The following is an 18915-nucleotide window of genomic DNA, read 5'->3' on the forward strand; positions in this document are numbered from 1 at the left end:
TGGGGAGGACGTGTAGAACACTGTTTCACACCACACACACATGTACTGTTTCGGTTAATGGGGAGGACGTGTGGAACACTGTTTCACGCCACACACACACACACACATGTACTGTTTCGGTTAATGGGGAGGACGTGTGGAACACTGTTTCACGCCACACACACACACACATGTACTGTTTGGGTTAATGGGGAGGACGTGTGGAACACTGTTTCACGCCACACACACACATACTGTTTCGGTTAATGGGGAGGACGTGTGGAACACTGTTTCACGCCACACACACACGTACTGTTTCGGTTAATGGGGAGGACGTGTGGAACACTGTTTCACGCCACACACACACACATACGTACTGTTTCGGTTAATGGGGAGGACGTGTAGAACACTGTTTCACGCCACACACACACACACATGTACTGTTTCGGTTAATGGGGAGGACGTGTGGAACACTGTTTCACGCCACACACACACACACACGTACTGTTTCGGTTAATGGGGAGGACGTGTGGAACACTGTTTCACGCCACACACACACACACACATGTACTGTTTCGGTTAATGGGGAGGACGTGTGGAACACTGTTTCACGCCACACACACACACACATGTACTGTTTGGGTTAATGGGGAGGACGTGTGGAACACTGTTTCACGCCACACACACACATACTGTTTCGGTTAATGGGGAGGACGTGTGGAACACTGTTTCACGCCACACACACACGTACTGTTTCGGTTAATGGGGAGGACGTGTGGAACACTGTTTCACGCCACACACACACACATACGTACTGTTTCGGTTAATGGGGAGGACGTGTAGAACACTGTTTCACGCCACACACACACACACATGTACTGTTTCGGTTAATGGGGAGGACGTGTGGAACACTGTTTCACGCCACACACACACGCACTGTTTCGGTTAATGGGGAGGACGTGTAGAACACTGTTTCACACCACACACACATGTACTGTTTCGGTTAATGGGGAGGACGTGTGGAACACTGTTTCACGCCACACACACACACACACATGTACTGTTTCGGTTAATGGGGAGGACGTGTGGAACACTGTTTCACGCCACACACACACACACATGTACTGTTTCGGTTAATGGAGAGGACGTGTGGAACACTGTTTCACGCCACACACACACATACTGTTTCGGTTAATGGGGAGGACGTGTGGAACACTGTTTCACGCCACACACACATATGTACTGTTTCGGTTAATAGGGAGGACGTGTAGAACACTGTTTCACGCCACACACACATGTACTGTTTCGGTTAATGGGGAGGACGTGTGGAACACTGTTTCACGCCACACACACACGCACTGTTTCGGTTAATGGGGAGGACGTGTAGAACACTGTTTCACGCCACACACACACACACATGTACTGTTTCGGTTAATGGGGAGGACGTGTAGAACACTGTTTCACGCCACACACACACACACACACACGTACTGTTTCGGTTAATGGGGAGGACGTGTGGAACACTGTTTTACTCCATCTTTGGCATGTCAGTGAGAACCCTCCATGTTCGGCCCAGACGGGATTAAAAACAACTAAAAATATATTTTCTTGTTAGAGAGAGAGAGTTTATCAAAATAGATGGACATCATGACTGCACCTTCTTGATTTAAATGATCCTCAAGTTGTTTTGCAAAACGAGGCCATAAATCAATGACTTTCCCTGACACTTGTGTTATTGTTATATAATAGTTACAAATGTTTTGAGGATTCTTTGAAACCTGTCTTGTGTGACATCTTCCACTCACTATACAGTTTCTGATTTGTATCCTGTTCTGTGTGACAACTTCCACTCACTATAAAGTTTATGATTTGTATCCTGTCCTGTGTGACAACATCTTCCACTCATGGGTCCTCTCCTGCCAGTGAGGTCACTTTGCGGGTAGGCTGTAGCTTATGGACTAATGTTGCACCAGGACCTGTGCTCACTGCTTAGGGACACAGTCCAAGGGGACACTGTTCAGAGTTACCACACTGAGAGATATGGGAGAGTAGACCGGAGAGAGGAAAGTGATAGAGAGGAAAGTGACAGAGGAGGAGAGAGGAAAGAGGAAAGTGATAAGAGGGGGAGAGAGGAAAGTGATAAAGAGGAAAGTGATAGAAGGGAAGAGAGGAAAGTGATAGAGGAGAGAGGAAAGTGATAGAGAGGAGAGAGGAAAGTGACAGAGGAGGAGAGAGGAGAGAGGAAAGTGATAGAGGAGGAGAGAGGAAAGTGATAGAGGGGGAGAAAGGAGAGGAGAGATGAAAAAGAGCGAAGGGTTATGAGATTGAATGAATGTTGATGAGGCCTCTCTCCAGGCCCTTCCTGGTGTGTGTGTGTGGAGACAGGAGGAAGTGTACCAACGTGCTGTCTGTCTGACTGGGGCATCAGTAGACAGACAGGACAGCAGCAGAGGAATGTGTTATTCTGCCCCTCAGCTGGCGAGCTGTGTACTGTGGTCGGTTCCAGTCAGTCAATCAGTATGTGTACTGTGTTGCAGACAGAGAGACCAAAGGACGAATGGACCAAAGGACGAATGGACAGACGGGCAGACATACAGACATACATAAAGAAGGACAGACAGACCAATGTACATACAGAAACGTAGGTAGACAGGCAGGCAGACAGATAGATAGATGGGCAGACAGACACATGGATGGATGGGAAGACTGACAGACAGTAAGGCAGGCAGGCAGCTATTCAGGCAGGTAGGTAGACATTCAGGCAGGTTCAGCTAGTGTTCTTCATACTAGGAGAGAACAGTAAAACAGGCAAAACGTCAGTACAGGGACAAATCACAGATTATTATAAAGGGAAAGCCAGCCACGTTGCGGACAGTGACGCCTTGCTCCTGGACAAGGTAAACACCTTCTTCGCTCACCTTGAGGAAAACATAGCCCCGCTAACGCGGGCCACTGCCGCTCACGGGGACTGTGAGCTCTTGTTCTCCGTGGTCAACGTGAGTAAGAAATTTAAGCGTTTTAGCCCTCGCAAGGCTGCCGGTCCAGGCCGAATCCCTAGCCAAGTCCTCAGAGCAGACCAGCTGTCTCTCCCTGTCCCAGTCTGTTGTCTCCACTTGCTTCAAGATGTCTACCATTGTTCCTGTACCCAAGAAAGTAAAGGTAACTGAACTTAAAGCTGATCGCCGCATAGCACTCACTTCTGTCGTCATGAAGTGCTTTGAGACATTCGTTTTCATATCACCTCCACCCTACCCGACACCCTAGATCCACTCCAGTTTGCATACTGCTCCAACAGATCCATGGCTGATGCAATTGCCATCGCACTGCACACGGCCCTCCCCCATCTGGACAAGAGGAATACCTACAGTTGAAGTCGGAAGTTCATATACACTTAGGTTAAAATTTGTTTTTTAACCACTCCACCAATTTATTGTTAACAATCTATAGTTTTGGCAAGTCTGTTAGGACATCTACTTTGTGCATGCCACAAGTAATTTTTCCGAAGGATTATTTAACTTATAATTCACTATATCACAATTCCAGTGGGTCAGAGGTTTACATACACTAACTTTACTGTGCCTTTAAACAGCTTGGAAAATTCCAGAAAATTATGTTATGGCTTTAGAAGCTTCTGATAGGCTAATTGACATAATTTGGGTCAATTGGAGGTGTACCTGTGGATGTATTTCAAGGCCAACCTTCAAACTCAGTGCTTCGTTGCTTGACATCATGGGAAAATCAAAAGAAATCAGCCAAGACCTTCGGAAAAAAATTGTACACCTCCAAAAGTCTGGTTCATCCTTGGGAGCAATTTCCAAACGCCTGAAGGTACCACGTTCATCTGTACAAACAATAGTACGCAAGTATAAACACCATGGGACCACACAGCCGCCATACCGCTCAGGAAGGAGACGCACTCTGTCTCCTAGAGATGAATGTACTTTGTTGCGAAAAGTGCAACTCAATCCCAGAACAACAACAAAGGACCTTGTGAAGATGCTGGAGGAAACCAGTACAAAAGTATCTATATCCACAGTAAAACATGTCCTATATCGACATAACCTGGAAGGCCGCTCAGCAAGGAAGAAACCACTGCTCCAAAACCACCATAAAAAAGCATGCACATGGGGACAAAGATCATACTTTTTGGAGAAAGGTCCTCTGGTCTGATGAAACAAAAATACAACTGTTTGGCCATAATGATCATCGTTATGTTTGGAGGAAAAAGGGGGAGGCTTGCAAGCCGAAGAACAACATCCCAACCATGAAGCACAGGGATGGCAGCATCATGCTGTGGGGGTGATTTGCTGCAAGAGGGACTGGTGCACTTCACAAAATCAATGGCATCATGAGGCATCAAAATTATATGGATACAGTGCCTTGCGAAAGTATTCGGCCCCCTTGAACTTTGCGACCTTTTGCCACATTTCAGGCTTCAAACATAAAGATATAAAACTGTATTTTTTTGTGAAGAATCAACATCAAGTGGGACACAATCATGAAGTGGAACGACATTTATTGGATATTTCAAACTTTTTTAACAAATCAAAAACTGAAAAATTGGGCGTGCAAAATTATTCAGCCCCTTTACTTTCAGTGCAGCAAACTCTCTCCAGAAGTTCAGTGAGGATCTCTGAATGATCCAATGTTGACCTAAATGACTAATGATGATAAATACAATCCACCTGTGTGTAATCAAGTCTCCGTATAAATGTACCTGCACTGTGATAGTCTCAGAGGTCCGTTAAAAGCGCAGAGAGCATCATGAAGAACAAGGAACACACCAGGCAGGTCCGAGATACTGTTGTGAAGAAGTTTAAAGCCGGATTTGGATACAAAAAGATTTCCCAAGCTTTAAACATCCTAAGGAGCACTGTGCAAGCGATAATATTGAAATGGAAGGAGTATCAGACCACTGCAAATCTACCAAGACCTGGCCGTCCCTTTCAGCTCATACAAGGAGAAGACTGATCAGAGATGCAGCCAAGAGGCCCATGATCACTCTGGATGAACTGCAGAGATCTACAGCTGAGGTGGGAGACTCTGTCCATAGGACAACAATCAGTCGTATATTGCACAAATCTGGCCTTTATGGAAGAGTGGCAAGAAGAAAGCCATTTCTTAAAGATATCCATAAAAAGTGTCGTTAAACTTCGTATGGCTTATATCCCGCTATCGGGATCGATATGACAACAGCCAGTGAAAGTGCAGGGCGCCAAATTCAAAACAACAGAAATCTCTTAATTAAAATTCCTCAAACATAGAAGTATTTTACACCATTTTAAAGGTACACTTGTTGTTAATCCAACCACTGTCCGATTTCAAAAAGGCTTTACGACGAAAGCACACCAAACGATTATGTTAGGTCTGCTCCTAGTCACAGAAAAACACAGCCATTTTTCCAGCCAAAGACATCCGGTGATTTTGCAGAGCCACATCAATTTACAGAAATACTCATAATAAACATTGATAAAAGTTACAACTGTTATCCATGAAACTTTAGATAAACTTCTCCTTTATGCAACCGCTGTGTCAGATTTAAAAAAAGCTTTACCGAAAAAGCACACCATGCAATAATCTGAGTACAGAGCTCAGACAACAAAACAAGCCATACAGATATCCGCTATGTTGTGGTGTCAAAAGAAGTCAGAATCAGCATAATAAATATTCACTTACCTTTGATGATCTTCATCAGAATGCACTCCCATGAATCCCAGATCCACAATAAATGTTTGATTTGTTTGATAAAGTCTATAATTTATGTCCAAATACCTCCTTTTTGTTCGCGTGTTTAGTACATAATCCAATCTCACGACGCGCGGGCAAGTCCAGGCGAAAGTTCAGACAAAAAGTCATATTACAGTTTGTAGAAATATGTCAAACGAAGTATATAATCAATCTTTAGGATGTTTTTATCATAAATCTTCAATAATGTTCCACTGGAGAATTCCTTTGTCAGTAGAAATGCAATGGAATGCAAGCTAACTCTCACGTGAGCACGCGTGATCAGCTCATGCCACTCTGGCAGACCTCTGACTCATTCAGCGCTTATTCCCCCCTGCTTCACAGTAGAAGCATCAAACAAGGTTCTAAAGACTGTTGACATCTAGTGGACGCCTTGGGAAGTGCAATGACCCCATAGACACGGTATATTCGATAGGCGATGACTTGAAAAACTACAAATCTCAGATTTCAGTTGGAAGAGTTTTAGAGTTCATTGAAAATAAATCCGTTGTTGATTAGATGTTTTTCCATGAACCTGTTTGGCTAGCTTTGCAACCTTAGTCCAGAGTTACAGTTTGCACTGTTAGGCCTTCCCTAGTTACATTATGGCAATTATGGCAAAAGCAGCGCGGTGCAGTTCAGCTCTTATTTTATGGGAGTGTGTCACTTTTTACAAAGACTGTTTTAACATTCATAAAACTGCCTTCTAGTTTTAGTTAAGAACAAAGGACTTTGTTAAAACAGTAAAACAATCAAAGTATGCTCCAGAAAACACAAAATAACCATCTCTCCTTTTTCAAATGTAACGTGTAACCTTATTATAGCTTCTCTTAGTTACGAGGCTATTTGACTTTTCCTTATTTTGCCTGCGGACGACAGGATACGTTTTTTTGGGAAAACCACACATGTTTTAATGGCTGTGGAAAAAGTGAGCTCACTCTCCACTCCAGAGAAGTGAAGGTTCTGACAGCGAGGAGAGGAGCAATGGGCTACGTCCCACAGACACACACACACACACACCATCATTCCCTCCCTTAGTCCACGAGGACAGAGACAGAGACATCTGTAGGATCCTAATGATGATCATACGAGGTAGAATATAACTACTTGATACTGTTGGTGAATGACGGGTTCATATAAATCTCTGCATATCCTATCAATGACTACATGTCTTATCTCTCTCCCTCTCTGGCTCAGGGAAACGTGGTGTGAAGGAGCAGCCTCTAGTTTTCCACACACAGGTCAAGTCATCAGGATACACACAATGTCCCCGGTAGGTTGTGCATGTGTGTGTGAGAGGGGAGTCCAACGGTTGAGGAATTGTTCCACCAGCAAGACTTTCTGTCCTTTTCTACCTATTGGAATAGCACGTTACACATCAGCGAGCTATAATGAGACAAGGAAATAAGTCACAGAGAAAATACACACAAAAACCTTACAATATTTAAACAGCCTTCATATTAGATTAATTATGTTTTTGTTACATTTCTTTGTCTTTTTACATAGGTGTTAACTAAGACTGTTATTTTTCTAAATGTTAAGTATATGCAGATTATATTTTTGGTCCTGGGGTGTGTAGTTTCTGTTCACTGTTTTAGTTTCCAGTCCAAGTCTTGCGCTTAATTTATTATTTGGTCATATTTTATGTGGAAAGTTAAAAAAAATAAAAATGCTCTGCCCTCTCATGTTTTCTTGCACAGGGGCAGACTGGGACCAGAAATCGACCCTTGCTTTTGTAATACACCAGTAACTTTTTTTCTTTGAGGCCCCACCCCCATTATTAGCCAAATGATTATCATTTTGCGTAAAGAAAACAAGTTAGACAGGCCCACTGGGCTAAAAATTCACGGGCAAATGCCAGATGGCCAGTCTGCCCCTGTTCTTGCATCAATATTAAGGCCGATGTGTTAGGGTTCAGGGTTGAAGTTACATTTATATTATGCTGTTAATAAAATGAAGAAAATGCAATTTTACATAAATATGTTTGCTTTTCAGAATGACAATGTTCTCACCCAAGACCAATGTTCAGAAGAAGACCCCAGGACCTACAAAGACCAACAAGAAGATGTAAGCAGACCACCATGTCCAGATATATTTAGGGCTGGTTTCTCAGACAGATACAGTACAAAGCTTAGACCTGGACTAAAAGGTAGTTTAATGGAAAATCTTCAATGAACATGCATTTTAGACCATTAGTTGTCTTAGTCTGGGAATCCGGCCCTTTGTTTTGTACAACATTCTTGATGTTTTTTCCATATGAATATCAACATAATTCTGCTTTATTTTAGAGGATGTCTCGTTAGTGAATACCCAGGAGACACTGCAGCACCCAGTGTCCCACACACTAACCTCAGCACAGTCAAAACCCCTACACCAGTTTGCTGTACCCAATACTCAGGTAACTCTCTTTTTTTCTCTTTTTATCATACTTTCATTTGTTCCTTCTTTGCTTTACCAAGAATCATTAGAATCATACAAGCTAATATATATATATATATATATATATCTATCTATATTTTTTTTGTGTGTATTTTTTTTGTCCTATCTGCCCAGGAGATGGAAAGCAGATTCTGTGTGGTCTGGGAGACAGATCTGTATTGTTGTACAAGTCCTCCCTCACTGGCACTCCAGCTGTTTACACAGGTAGTGGGGCAAGAAAAAACACACACACACACACACACACACATAGACAGATTAGAAACCTCTCAAATTCTGTTTATTTTACCTCAAGACTGTTTTGGTCCACGGTTCCCTTTTCCTCCCTGTTCCTTCCTTTTCACTCTCCTTTAAAATAAGTCTCAGTGAAAAAGCAAAGCAGTCGAAACCTTAAAACCCAAAGAACAGGACGGAGTGTGGTTTTTGATGACTATTTGTTTTATTATTTATTGAACCACATTTTTTGTTTATCTATCTCACCTGTCAATCATGTTGTGAATGATGTTCTAGCTCTGAGGTGAATCAAGGCAACTGTGGAGAGGCAACCCTTATTACTGAGGGTGAAACTTAGTTACTATATGGCTGAAAAATAAAGAGAGGAACTGAGCTTATAACCCTGTTTTTATAAGCCTAGTGGAATACAGACTAAATCACTACCTAGCTTATTTTCACACTGTTCTCAGCCCAAGCTATCCAAGACCCAAAGTGTCCCCTAACCGTGATGGAAATAGTAACCTGCACCAGAGTCACATTCACTTTGGAATCTTACAGGATGTTTTAGCCTTTAAAGCCTGTATGCTAGGAGTGTTGCTGGCCTTTGTCTTAATGCTTCATTACTGTTTTCATATAAAGTGTGAATGAAGTGAATACTCTTCAGAATGCTATTTCAACTCAACTATTATCTGATATTTTCTTTACTGTTGATACAGGGTAGCCTTAGCCTATGATGATTTACTTATTTCATCTGGGATCGTAAACGATACTGGAAACAGATCCAGAGGCTCAAGATAAAAGGCTTCAGGAGAAGATCCAAACATCCACCCATATCCTCTAACATCTAGATTAAAAAATATATATATATATCCTGGTGAAGCATTATCTGGTTCTCTGCCACGGCGTGAGCGTGAGTAAGGTGTTTGGTTAACATTGTCTTTTCCATTCTCCTGAGAAAGAGTAGGACTTATTGATGGTTTGGAGAGAAGGGAGAAAGCTGTGTTCTGCTCTCCTCCGCAGATGGGCACTACAGCAACATGTCTTCCTAACTGCTTCTGGAGCTAATTTAAGATATTGCTCAACATCTGCACTCCAGCTCACCCACAGCCTCCCTTCCTCCCTCCCTCCCTCCCTCCCTCCCTCCCTCCCTCCCTCCCTCCCTCCCACACACACACGCACACACGCACCCCTGATGCTTGCTTTGAAAGCAGCATTCTCTTGGAGGTGAATTGTGTTGATTTATAGAGCTTTCTACAGTCAGCAGACCACAGGATTCTAAATATCTGTCCCTGTGATCCACACACAAACACCAGTCAGTCGGTGTGGTTGGGTTCTTAACAGCTAAGACAGAGACTAGTATGGCCAGTAAGTGTGGTTGGGTTCTTAACAGCAAAGACAGAGACTAGTATGGCCAGTCAGTGGATGTCATATATCAATGAAAGGATGAGTGGTTTGGCATATTGTAGGCCAGTGCCTGTTAGTTGTTGTTAGACTGTCTCCACTAGATGACAGTTCTGTAGGCCAAATCAAATTTTATTGGTCACATACACATGGTTAGCACATGTTAATGCGAGTGTAGCGAAATGCTTGTGCTTCTAGTTCCAACCATGCAGTAATATCTAACAAGTAATCTAAAAATTCACAGCAACTACCTTTTACACACAAGTGTAAAGGAATGAATAAGAATATGTACATATAAATATATGGATGAGCGATGGCCGAACGGCATAGGCAAGATGCAATAGATGGTATAAAGTACAGTATATACATATGAGATTAGTAATGTAGGGTATGTAAACAATATATAAAGTGGCATTGTTTAAAGTGACTAGTGATACATTTATTACATCCAATTTTTAATTATTAAAGTGGCTAGAGATTTGAGTCAGTATGTTGGCAGCAGCCACTCAATGTTTGTGATGGCTGTTTAACAGTGATGGCCTTGAGATAGAAGCTGTTTTCAGTCTCTCGGTCCCAGCTTTGATGCACCTGTACTGACCTCGCCTTCTGGATGATAGCGGGGTGAAAGGGCAGTGGCTCGGGTGGTTGTTGTCCTTGATGATCTTTTTGGCCTTCCTTTGACATCGGGTGGTGTAGGTGTCCTGGAGGGCAGGTAGTTTGCCCCCGGTGATGTGTTGTGCAGACCTCACTACCCTCTGGAGAGCCTTACGGTTGTGGGCGGAGCAGTTGCCGTACCAGGCGGTGATGCCATAAAGATCATCAAGGACAACAACCACCCGAGCCACTACCTGTTCACCCCGCTATCATCCAGAAGGCGAGGTCAGTACAGGTTCATCAAAGCTGGGACCGAGAGACTGAAAAACAGCTTCTACACCTGCATTGCTTGCTGTTTGGGGTTTTAGGCTGGGTTTCTGTACAGCACTTTGAGATATCAGCTGATGTACGAAGGGCTATATAAATACATTTGATTTGATTTGATCTCAAGGCCATCAGACTGTTAAACAGCCACCACTAACATTGAGTGGCTGCTGCCAACACACTGACTCAACTGTCAAACTGCTTTGCTTTATCTTGGCCAGGTCGTAATTGTAAATGAGAACTTGTTCTCAACTTGCCTACCTGGTTAAATAAAGGTGAAATAAATAAATAAATGTATCACTAGCCACTTTAACTATGCCACTTTGTTTACATACTCATCTCATATGTATATACTGCACTCAATACCATCTACTGTATCTAGCCTATGCCGCTCTGTACCATCACTCATTCATATATCTTTATGTACATATAGTAGTAGTTTTGGAATTGTTAGCTAGATTACTTGTTGGTTATTACTGCATTGTCGGAACTAGAAGCACAAGCATTTCGCTACACTCGCACTAACATCTGCTAACCATGTGTATGTGACAAATAAAATTTGATTTGATTTGATGTATAAAAGTATATGTCAGTGTCTGTGGGGATGTTGTTGTAACCCTCAATCTGTTTAGCTGTCCAGTACTCAGGTTTCAGATTCACCACTGGTTTTAATTAATACCCTTTTCATAATTCTAAGCCAAGCCGGCCATAATATAGCTTCTGGAACTTTGCTGGAAAAGACGATAGCTACGTCCAAAATGACACCCTATTCCTTATGTAGGGTACTACTTTTGTCTGTGTCATTATGAAGCTCTGGTCAAGGGTAGGGGACTAGGGAATAAGGTGCCATTTGAGAACCAGAGCCAGTACATGGCATTACAGCATGGGTTAGCACAAGGAAAATGTATGTGTGTCTTTCGGAGGGGTAGGGTTAAAGATTAAGTCAAATTTCGGTTGGACTTTGTGTACATTTGACAAATAAAGTGATCTTCATCTTAAAAGGGTACCAGGTTCACTCACTACTGCTGTTTCATTAACTCCTTGTACTTGTCCATCAACTCCAGGCTGACTCAGCACAACTCTGGATGTGTTTGCAGGTCATGACAAGGCAGTGAGCAGTGTGGCCTGGAGTCACAGCAGACAGTGGTGGCTGAGTGCCTCAGAAGACAGGACCCTCCGCCTCTGGCCCACAGGAAGTCCTGAGCCTGCCGTTACCATGGTAAACACTCAGCATACATACAGAAGGCACAATTAATCCCAACATTTGTTGTACACATAATATACAAAACATTAGGAACCCCTGCTCTTTCCATGACATATACTGACAAGGTTAATCCAAGTGAAAGCTATGATCCCTTATTGATGTCACTTGTTAAATCCTCTTCAATCAGTGTAGATGAAGGGGAGGAGACAGGTTAAAGAAGGATTTTAAGCCTTGAGACATGTCAAATCCAATTTTATTAGTCACATTGTAGAGTCCATGCCCCGGCAAATTAAGGCTGTTCTGGGGGCAAAAGTGTTGTATACTCAGTGTATATAATGTAACAAAATAGTTCTATCATCATGGCATAGTAACTTTCCATCTCAGGTTTTTCCAGTGTCCATGATGTGACAAGCCTCATGGAATAGTAAAAGCCTAGTTAATGAGGTTGATGACATACTGTGTCTCTTGGCCCGGCGTTGTGTGATGTTGTTAGAGGGAACATCTGCACAGAACTCTGCTCGTCTGTCTGTCTGTTGGCTGTGAGCATGTGCAGATCCTCTTCACTCCCTTACTGGACATCACACTCTCTCCTAGAAGTCCCAGAACATTTTACTCAAATCAAATCAAAGTTTATTGGTCGTGTGAAATGCTTATAATCCTGTATACGTCTTTCATTTATATCCCCATGCTTTCCAGGGTGGGGATCAGTTCCATTTCAATTCCGTCTCAATTCAATTCCAATTTTCTTGAAGACTGCTTTAATAGTTTTGACAGAAGCTTCTGACAATTTGAGATAGGTAACAAAGTTTGTTTGTCTCCAGAGCGGTTTAGAGCGCATTGTGACGTTTCATTTTGGCAGCATATTCTGATTCTTTTTCAAAGCAGTTTTCTCCCCTCAGCTGCTGCTAACCATCCCAGCATCTCTCTTCTAAATGAGGAGATCCTAGACTTGGCAGGAACTCTAGCAGTTTGTCTATTTGTCGTGAACTGAAGCAGTTTAAGTAAGCATCTTGGCAACAACAAATACATGTAATTCAGGGAGGGAAACTATGCAGGGTGAAGAATTATTGCACATGGCTTTGCACAATGAAGTTGATAAGATGTCTGTGTAATGAAGATCCACTATCTATCAGACATTGGAATTGGTTCAGGGAAAAGAACTGGGAAAGACATTGATCTCTGGTGTTCCGGAACAGAACCGTTATTTTCAAATCTTGAGAACCGGTTAATAATGTTATTTTTTGTTCCAAAATTGTTCCTAATGTTTAGTATATAATTCTGTAAAGTTATAATGCTAGTAAAAGCCTAAACACATTCCAGTTCACATCATGTCATGATGTTCAGCGCTTCAAGCCAAGCCCCCTCCATGGCCACCCCTCTCTTGCTCTCTCCCCACCGGTGAAATTTCATTTGCGCCTCATTATCTGACCAATCAAACATGTAAATAACTAGCTTAAGTGTTCCATAGCAAGCTTCTCATCTGTGCTAATGGGTCGAGTAAATTAATTCGCTATTTCGTAAAAATCTATGTTGATTTCACATGTAAAAAATATAGGAAAAAGGACTATATGAACCCTAACTTGGGTTCGAACTGGTTCAGCACTTTATTTTCCGGTTGGAACAAACTGTCATACATTCCGCATCACAGTTGGTGGTTTTCTGATTAGGGTTGCAAAATTCCAGAATCTTTCCCAGGTTTTTCAGGAATTCCTGTTACATTAGATAGGCTATATAACGTTGCAGCTCCTACAAGCCCTGGGGCTAAGCGCCTGATGAGGCATGACGGCCTATAATCTCTTGCTTTGTCTTTTGGCACTGAAAAACGCTTCCTTCCCCTCTATTCTCCTCTCTTTCCTTCTCTTCTCCTTTCTTTCCCACTCTTCTCTTCTCTGTCCTTTTCTTCTCCTTTCTTTCCCACTCTTCTCTTCTCTGTCCTTTTCTTCTCCTTTCTTTCCCACTCTTCTCTTCTCTGTCCCTTTCTTCTCCTTTCTTTCCCACTCTTCTCTTCTCTCTACCTTTCTTCTCCTTTCTTTCCCACTCTTCTCTTCTCTGTCCTTTTCTTCTCCTTTCTTTCCCACTCTTCTCTTCTCTGTCCTTTTCTTCTCCTTTCTTTCCCACTCTTCTCTTCTCTGTCCTTTTCTTCTCCTTTCTTTCCCACTCTTCTCTTCTCTGTCCTTTTCTTCTCCTTTCTTTCCCACTCTTCTCTTCTCTGTCCTTTTCTTCTCCTTTCTTTCCCACTCTTCTCTTCTCTGTCCTTTTCTTCTCCTTTCTTTCCCACTCTTCTCTTCTCTGTCATTTTCTTCTCCTTTCTTTCCCACTCTTCTCTTCTCTGTCCTTTTCTTCTCCTTTCTTTCCCACTCTTCTCTTCTCTGTCCTTTTCTTCTCCTTTCTTTCCCACTCTTCTCTTCTCTGTCCTTTTCTTCTCCTTTCTTTCCCACTCTTCTCTTCTCTGTCCTTTTCTTCTCCTTTCTTTCCCACTCTTCTCTTCTCTGTCCTTTTCTTCTCCTTTCTTTCCCACTCTTCTCTTCTCTTCTCTGTCCTTTTCTTCTCCTTTCTCTTCCCCTCTTCCTCTCTCTCTCTCTCTCTCTCTCTCTCTCTCTCTCTCTCTCTGTTAAAGAGTACCACATTATGCAGAGCCTGTTCCAGTGGTACCACACCCGGCTCCTAACATATGTCGACCAAGAAGACCACCTGCGTCTGTCTTTCCCACTCCTCTATCTATAAACCTCTTTACTTCTATACTGCCAAAAATAAAAGCATCAAAGATATGAAAAGAGTGGCTTCAAAAAAGAGGACCACATAATTGCTCCACAACGAGAGCATAGCATGCTGACAAGGACACAGCCCCTCTCCCTCTGCTTCAATCCAAATGATATTCTTTCATGAGTGTCTTTTTCCACATGGAAAATAGAAATTCCTGTGTCTTACTGACTTTGAGGCCAGGGAAAACTCCTCACAAAGCGTTTTAAAGGGAGAAAGAGAGAGGGGAAAGAGAGAGAGGGATTTATGAATGCAACCAACCCTCCTATTATGAATGAAACCCATCTATTAAACCCATCTATTAAACCCATATATTAAACCCATCTATTAAAGGGTACATCTATTTAATGCACATGTGGTATCAGGCCATGAAAGTAGAGGCTCATAAAGCAATAATTATATTCCAATAGTAAATTTCAATGTTATTTGAGGCTATATTCATTTTTAGGATAGAGGGCAGCATTCGGAATATTGGATGAAAAGCATGCCCAAAGTAAACTGCCTGCTACTCAGGCCCAGAAGCTAGGATATGCATATAATTGATAGATTCGGATAGAAAACACTCTAAAGTTTCCAAAACTGTTAATATAATGTCTGTGTGTATAACAGAACTGATATGGCAGGTGAAAACCTGAGAAAAATCCATCCAGGAAGTGCCATTATTTTGAAATGGCTGTTTTTCCAATGAAAGCCTATCCACCATTTAAAGGGATAGGACCCAGATTCCGTTCCCTATGGCTTCAACTAGTTGTGAACAGTCTTGAGGGAGAATGACCACATTGAGTGAGTGGACCCTGGGATGTCCCCAGAGCTCTTTGCTGCGCACGACCGAGAGCGCGCCTTGTTTTTCTTTTATATTGACGACGCTATTGTCTGGTTGAAATATTATCGATTATTTAGGCTAACAACAACCTGAGGATTGATTATAAACATCGTTTGACATGTTTCTACGAACTTTACAGGTACTATTTGGAATTTTCGTCTGTCTCTTGTGACCGCATTTGAGGCATTGGATTACTGAACAAAACGCGCCAACAAAATTAAGGTTTTTGGATATTTAGAGGGACTTTATCGAACAAAACAAACATTTATTGTGTAACTGGGAGTCTTGTGAGTGCAACCATATGAAGATCATCAATGGTAAGCGATTAATTTTATTGCTACTTCTGACTTTCGTGACTAATCTACTTGGCTACTAACTGTTTGTAATGTTTTGTGCGCTGAACGCTGTCCTCAGATAATCGCATGGTTTGCTTTCGCCGTAAAGCCTTTTTGAAATCTGATCTGCGGCTGGATTAACAACAATTTAAGATTTATTTTGATGTATTGCACTTGTGATTTCATGAAAGTTAAATATTTATAGTAATTTAATTTGAATTTGGCGCTCTGCAATTTCACCGGAAGTTTTCGAGATGGGACTGATCCATAAGAAGTTTAAATAACTTATCATAATTACCCTTATTAAACAGTCATCAAATGGTTGGCCCTCAGCTGAGACGGATGCAAGATAATTCAAGTTATTCATCAGGTAGTGATTGGTTTGGTAACACTTAACCAAACACACTTTTGGTAACATTCTGCAGATATGTTTCATAACTTGTTATAAGCCATTTTTAAGCTTTTATAATTATTCTTACTTCAGGGGGGTGATGAGAAGTTCTCCAAAACCATCCGGGGGGCTCAGTTCTACTACCTGGATAAGTTCCTGTTACTGGCATCTGGTCCCTCCCTACACCTCTACCTGTATCACCTGGATAACACACAGGACGACATTAAAAGGTAATGATATGAAAGATAGAAAAGTATATAGATTGATAGATAGAAGTTGCCTCTGCTGACGTATGACCCCTCCTTACACCGGTACCTCTATAACCTGGCTGGATATCACACAGGATGACATTAAAAGGTAATGATAGGAATATTTTAATGATAGGAATCACATTTGAATTATATGAACAACACATACTCATCTGCCATTGGGTAGGCTGGTGGATAGGGCAACAAAAGGTTCCCAACTTCTGGCTGTGCTTGGTCATCTTCTCCACTGTGCCCCAGTTCTGCTGATGGTGTTGGAGCTCAGTCTCCATTGTTCTATCGTACATTTCAACCAAACATGTAACATGTATAATAGCTCAGCTAGGAAGCACTAATTGACTTTGATTGCATCTGGGAGGAGGCTATTGGTTCATGTTTTTTGGACCATGGATATCAACAGATATTTTTTTAATGTGTCATCCCATCAATTCATACTGAACAAAATATAAATGCAACATGTAAAGTGTTCCATAACATGTAAAGTGTTCCAGAAATGTTCTATAAGCAGAAAAAGCTTAGCTAGCTAGCTTTGTGCACAATTTTTTTACAGCCCTGATAGTGAGCATTTCTTCTTTGCCAAGAAAGTTAATCCACCTGACAGGTCTGGCATATCAAGAAGATTAAACAGCACGATCATTACACAGGTGCACCTTGTGCTGGGGACAATAAAAGGGCACACTAAAATGTGCAGTTTTGTCACAGAACACAATGACACAGATGTCTGAAGTTTTGAGGGAGCGTGCAATTGGCATGCTGACTGCAGGAATGTCCACCAGAGCTGTTGGCAGATAATTGAATGTTAATTTCTCTGCCATAAGCCGCCTCCAACATCGTTTCAGAGAATTTGTCAGTATGTCCAACAGGCCTCACAACCACAGACCACATGTAACCACGCCAGTCCAGGACCTCAACATCTGGCTTTTTCACCTGTGGGATCGTCTGAGACCAGCCACCCAGACAGCTGATGAAACTGAAGAGTATTTCTGTCTGTAATAAAGCCCTTTTGTGGGGAAAAACTCATTCTGATTGGCTGGGCCTGGCTCCCAAGTCAATCAATCAATCAAATGTATTTATAAAGCCCTTTTTACATCAGCCAATGTCACAAAGTGCCAGCCTAAAACCCTAAACAGCAAGCACGGTGGCTAGGAAAAAACGTCCTAGAAAGGCAGGAACCTATGTAGGTGGGTCTATGCCCTCCCAGGCTCACCTATGGCTGCTCCCCTGCCCAGTCATGTGAAATCCATAGATTAGGGCCTAATTAACTTTTTTTCAATTGACTGATTCCCTTAAATTAACTGTAACTCAATAAAATCATTGAAATTGTTGCATGTTGCTTTATTTTTTTTTCTCAGTATTGTTAGTTTACAGTCACATCACAGTCGCATAATTAGCTGCATTCCTGAAAATCACTTCTTAGAACACATTCTTAGGAGAGAGAGAGATGTATAGGGCAAAGGACAAGAGTTGGCTCTCCTCACTTCCTGTTTATGATCAAACCAACAAGTTTATATAACATGTCCTGACTGGGGTATGGAAAGCATGTGGGAAGATCACCAACGAGGAGATAGCCATGCCCAACACATTAGCCGAGAAACGCTAAGCAAGGGGACATTGATCCTTGGACAAAACAAGGACAAAACAACAATTATTGATTCCCATTCAAAATCCTATTTTTGCTGCCTACATTATAATTTCCTCCAGACTGAGTCTCTCTCTACAGACATGCTGCCTACATTATAATTTCCTCCAGACTGAGTCTCTCTCTACAGACATGCTGCCAACATGATCATTTATTCTAGACTGAGTCTCTCTCTACAGACAGGCTGCCAACATTATCATTTATTCCAGACTGAGTCTCTCTCTACAGACAGGCTGCCAACATTATCATTTATTCCAGACTGAGTCTCTCTCTACAGACAGGCTGCCAACATGATCATTTATTCTAGACTGAGTCTCTCTCTACAGAGCATGCTGCCTACATTATAATTTCCTCCAGACTGAGTCTCTCTCTGCAGAGCATGCTGCCTACATTATATAATTTCCTCCAGACTGAGTCTCTCTCTACAGAGCATGCTCCCTACATTATAATTTCCTCTAGACTGAGTCTCTCTCTACAGAGCATGCTGCCTACATTATAATTTCCTCCAGACTGAGTCTCTCTCTGCAGAGCATGCTGCCTACATTATAATTTCCTCCAGACTGAGTCTCTCTCTACAGAGCATGCTGCCTACATTATAATTTCCTCCAGACTGAGTTTCTCTGCAGAGCATGCTGCCTAAGGAGCGGTCTTCTGGTCAGACTCCGGAGACGGGCACATCGTGCACCACTCCCTAGCATTCTTCTCGCCAATGTCCAGTCTCTTGACAACAAGGTTGATGAAATCCGAGCAAGGGTAGCATTCCAGAGGGACATCAGAGACTGTAACGTTCTTTGCTTCACGGAAACATGGCTCACTGGAGAGACGC

At 42.2% G+C, this 18915-nt stretch overlaps 1 protein-coding gene across 1 annotated transcript in view; it reads left to right on the forward strand.

Annotated features, from left to right (window-relative positions):
• Positions 1–18915, forward strand: part of wdr27 (WD repeat domain 27) — a 178281-nt gene that overhangs the window by 46575 nt on the left and 112791 nt on the right. The window contains exons 14-19 of the mRNA XM_065002587.1: positions 6901–6976; positions 7699–7770; positions 7992–8101; positions 8257–8346; positions 11769–11890; positions 16278–16414. Of these exons, the coding sequence (XP_064858659.1) occupies positions 6901–6976; positions 7699–7770; positions 7992–8101; positions 8257–8346; positions 11769–11890; positions 16278–16414 (607 nt within the window). The remainder of the gene's footprint in view (positions 1–6900; positions 6977–7698; positions 7771–7991; positions 8102–8256; positions 8347–11768; positions 11891–16277; positions 16415–18915) is intronic.

Source organism: Oncorhynchus nerka, linkage group LG16, assembly GCF_034236695.1.
Source record: "Oncorhynchus nerka isolate Pitt River linkage group LG16, Oner_Uvic_2.0, whole genome shotgun sequence".
NCBI classification, from domain to species: domain Eukaryota; kingdom Metazoa; phylum Chordata; class Actinopteri; order Salmoniformes; family Salmonidae; genus Oncorhynchus; species Oncorhynchus nerka.